The sequence below is a fragment of the Octopus sinensis genome, linkage group LG7 (genome assembly GCF_006345805.1).
Source record: "Octopus sinensis linkage group LG7, ASM634580v1, whole genome shotgun sequence".
NCBI lineage: Eukaryota > Metazoa > Mollusca > Cephalopoda > Octopoda > Octopodidae > Octopus > Octopus sinensis.
In genome coordinates this window covers 7,606,440-7,611,130 of record NC_043003.1, presented here as the reverse complement: position 1 = coordinate 7,611,130, position 4,691 = coordinate 7,606,440, and the positions used below count along the sequence as shown (strand labels likewise).

The 4,691-nt window shown below is 39.9% G+C and overlaps 1 protein-coding gene across 1 annotated transcript in view; it reads left to right on the top strand.

The window, feature by feature from the left end:
• Nucleotides 1-4,057, top strand: part of LOC115213987 — an 18,614-nt gene extending 14,557 nt beyond the window's left edge. The window contains exons 2-3 of the mRNA XM_029782997.2: nt 274-1,872; nt 3,417-4,057. Coding sequence (XP_029638857.1) covers nt 274-1,172 — 899 coding nt within the window. The 3' untranslated portion in view covers nt 1,173-1,872; nt 3,417-4,057. The remainder of the gene's footprint in view (nt 1-273; nt 1,873-3,416) is intronic.
• The last annotated feature ends 634 nt before the right edge of the window (nt 4,058-4,691 follow it).

Genomic DNA, 4,691 nt, shown 5'->3' with positions numbered 1-4,691 from the left:
ACACACTCACCGGTAAAATTTCCACTTTTTCCTTATTTTTCTTTTCCTAAAATTTTCGTTGCGCCTTGCAACCTTTTCAATATATATATTGTATTTATTCGTGTATAAGTCGCACTATTTTCTGCTTAATTTTAAGTGAAAAAAACTGGAGTGCAACTTATACGCGAATACACCTTATTCACAAATAAATACGCTATCTAAACTTGTTAATGTGAAAAGCCCTTATCTACTTAATTTATTTATGTATTTATGAACTTTGTTTTATTTTTGCAGGTGAAACTAACGTGACGGTTACCCTGGAAACCACAGTGGCATCATATATGGTCAAAGACTCAGATGCGCTTCAGTTGGACTTTCTAAATGAATGCTATATCATGTTAAAATCGGTTAAACCGATCCAAGTGATGTATATCACGAATGTAAGTTCGTATGACCAACAGACTATGTACAAGAACGACTTCATCTTGCCACCGTTGGAACAGTACATAGGTTACCAGGCTTTTTCCCTGAAAAGCCAACACAATGCCAGTTCGTTGGTCGCTGTCAGTCCGTCAACACTCGGAGACGAACCATCGTCACAAGTTTTACTTGACTATTACACCAACGAAACAGCTACTCACGTCTACAAGCTAACTCAGGAGAACGTAACGGTTACACGCGTTGGGAATCTTCAAGGCACGTACCATTCGATCTTAGATATTAAAATCAACACTTCTTATGGAATGCTTTACGACGCCGACCGAAGTAGTTTTAGTGTGCTGGGAATGCGTTTAACAACCCTGAATAAACAGTGTCAAGCATTGAACACGTCTCGCAATGCGTCAGAAAATGGTAGCAGTGAGCAGTCGAACTGTAACGAACAGCTGTTAAACGGCGGTAACGAAACCTTTTTGTCGGTTTCCGACGAATCGGGCCCGCTGTTGTCGTCACAGTCGGTGTTGGTTAAAAATGAAGACAACTTTAAGATGTCGTCACGGTTCTCGGTGAAAGGAAGTAAAGACGCCCACCATATTGCCGACACATCTCTCAGTAGCAATATAGTGGCGGTGATTGTCTCCCTTTCTGTTGCCTTATTTGCCGTTTGTGTGGTGATTGCTTCGTTCGTCTTGATTGAATTAATCACAAGGCGAAAGCAGTTACGCAGCACAAAGATCAGACCATTCGTCTCTTAGTAAATTCCTTTGCATTAACAAAAAAAAAAAAGAAAAGAAAATGGAGAGAAATACGTGAATAATTTTATTTAAAAAAAAAAGGAGAAACAAAAACAAATAAATCAACAAGTCGATGAATATAAATCCTCTGTAATAACAACCAGAACAATAACTCCAAGTAATTACACAGTTTATGTACGAAATAGAAGTAAATTAATATAAGAAATAGAAACGATGATGATAAAGAGAAGGAAGGTGTGGGAGAAGAAGCAGATGAAGAAGATGGCGGCGACAGCGATGACGACGACGACGATGACGACGATGTTGAGAATAAATGAGAAGGGAGGGTGTGTAACAGTAGTAATAAGAATTATTATCATTATTATTATCATTATTATTATTATTATTATTATTATTATTATTATTATTATTTATTATTATTTATTATGTCCATATTCATGTTTCTGATGATAATTATGCTAATGATGATGATAATGATGATGATGATGATGGTGGTGGTTATGGTAATGCTGATGAAATACTGTTTCCGGTTTTATCTATGACAATACAACAATAACAATAATCACGTCAATAGTAATAACAACGACAACAAAGATGGCGAAGACAATATCTGAGAAACAAAGACGAGGAGAGGAGAGAGAGAGAGAGAGAGAGAGTGTGTGTGTGTGTGTGTGTGTGTGTGTGTGTGTGTGTGTGTGTGGTGTGTGAAAGGGAGAAGAGAAGTAAAGAAGGAAGAGAGAGGGGAGAGAAGGAGTGAGGGAGTGAGGGAAGGAGTGAAAAGTATTTGTTACAACCTCAGAAGTGCAAGAGAGCTAATGCTGGCAATCGTCATGGCGATTAGCAGTCATCATGGCGTTCGTTATGTCGCTGACGGTACACAAGACGACGGGGATGCTGACGACGGAAGCTGCCGTAATAATAATGATATCTGATGGTTATACTGTCTGCTGTTGGTTATGATTATGATGAAGGCGGCGAGCTGGCAGAAACGTTAGCACGCCGGGCGAAATGCGTAGCAGTATTTCGTCTGCCGTTACGTTCTGAGTTCAAATTCCGCCGAGGTCGACTTTGCCTTTCAGCCTTTCGGGGTCGATAAATTAAGTACCAGTTACGCACTGGGGGTCGATATAATCGACTTAATCCCTTTATCTGTCCTTGTTTGTCCTTTCTATGTTTAGCTCCTCGTGAGCAATATAGAACTAAGAAGGCGGCGAGCTGGCAGAAACGTTAGCACGCCGGGCGAAATGCGTAGCTGTATTTCGTCTGCCGCTACGTTCTGAGTTCAAATTCCGCCGAGGTCGACTTTGCCTTTCAGCCTTTCGGGGTCGATAAATCAAGTACCAGTTACACACTGGGGTCGATGTAATCGACTTAATCCGTTTGTCTGTCCTTGTTTGTCCCCTCTATGTTTAGCCCCTTGTGGGTAGTAAAGAAATAGGTTATGATTATGATGATGGTAGCTACGGTGGCACCAAACATTGCTCCATCTGGGAGCGACAATGAGAAAAGGAGGATGGTGAGGTCGATAAAAGATGGATAACAAATTGTTTGGAGTAGACAATCTTGCGTTAGAAGCTGCTGCAATGCAATGAGATGCGAGTAGGCAGCAGCAGCAGACATAATTCGTCGACAATGGACATGAGTTTCGTTCACAACTGTCGTCTGTCCACGCCGTTCCTCATCAGACGCGAATGTTTGGCCGTCATGAACATCGTCCAGGATTTCAAATTGAAGCAATGAGCATATGTAGGTGGCGACATGTGTATCATATAACGACCAAGAGCAGCAGTAGCTGACGTACAACACACACATACAAACGTGTACAAGCATTCACATATGTAGACAAACCCACATACATATGCACATTCATTTTGTTTGTGAGTGGACGAGAAGTTTCAGCAGAAACGTCAGAATTGATGTGTACCATGTAGAAGCCAATGGCATTGATTGCCTGACTAGCAACTATCTTAATGTGTAATTACTAGATGTACTAATTAGCTTATTCTATAGTAAGAGGCACAGGCATGGCGGTGGAGTGGAGAAGCTCACTTTGCGACTACGCGGTTTTGGGTTCGGTTCCACTACGCGGCACCGTGGGCGTCTTCTGCTATAACCCCAGGACGACAGATTCCTTGGGAGTGAATTTGGTAGTCGGAAACTGTTTGGAAGCCCGTCGTGTGTGTGTGTGTGTGTGTGTGCGTGCGTGAGTGAGTGAGTGAGCGAGTGAGTGAGTGAGTGAGTGAGTGAGTGAGTGAGTGAGTGTGTTTGTGTCTTGTCTCCTCCACTGCTTGACAACTGATGCTGGTTTGTTTACGTCCCCGTAACACAGCGGTTCAGCAAAGAAACCGATAAAGTAGAAACCAGGCTTTGAAAATAAGTACTGGGATCGATCTGTTCGACAAAACTCTCTTCAGGGCGGTACCCCAGCATGGCCGCATTCCAATGACGTCAATAAATAAAAGGTAAAACGTCAATAAATGAAGAGTAAATAAAAAAAATAGAGATAGTAAGAACAAACATATAAGTAAGCCATCTTGTTCGTTCATTTACGTGACTAACGTGTGTGAACGAAGAAGATATTGAAGCAGCGATATCGGATGGACACCAAGACGAATTCAAAAATTGTTGCCTGGTTAATCACGCAGGCTCTGAGGGCATGTCTTCGTTACGGTAGTCACTTTATTCCTTAGAAGTAAGAACAAGCAAATAATAGGCTGACATCTTAGACAACACACCACCTTCTCTGGTTCTGCTTTTTCCTTCTTCTTTTTTCACTTGGTTTTTCTATCGAAAGAACTGATCGAAATCTTTGCAAATTCGCTTCACGAGGATCTAATTTCTCCAATAACTGATGTGACATAATAAAAGAAAATTAATTTCTTATTTAAAAAAAAATGAAATTATATAAAAATGAAATGAAATGAACGAATGGATAACAAAAAAAAAGAAATCCAAATTTGAATATTTCATAAACTGTATGCGAATTATTAATGTATATTGTATATATATATATCGAACTAGAGACAGCGTTATATCCTATTTGTAGAGCTGTATTATAATTACTGAATCATTTTTTATAGCTCCCATGTATGCATTTTACAAACACATATACACTTATACAATCATATATGCATATATATATGATCTAACAAACTCTAAAGAGGCTGGTGTTGGTCTGCGTCGTGAAGACTTATATGGTAAGATCGATAAAAAGAGTTCAGTGAGCTAGCTATGGGTGGTTGAAAAGCCAACGTTTCCAACAAAATCTTCAGCGAACAGTTAAAAGGAGAGAAACTAAAGAGACACAGCAGAGTTTTACATCCTCTAAGTTTTAAAAAAAAATGAACTACTGCAACTGATACGGAACGCATCCAGAAATTTCTCCCCTTTCAATTTTCGCTGAAGAAGGATTTTTTCTGAAACGTTAGATTTTGCACTCACCAAGGCAAGTTCACTGAATCTTTTTTATCGGTTGTAATACATACACACACACACACACACACACACATATATATATAT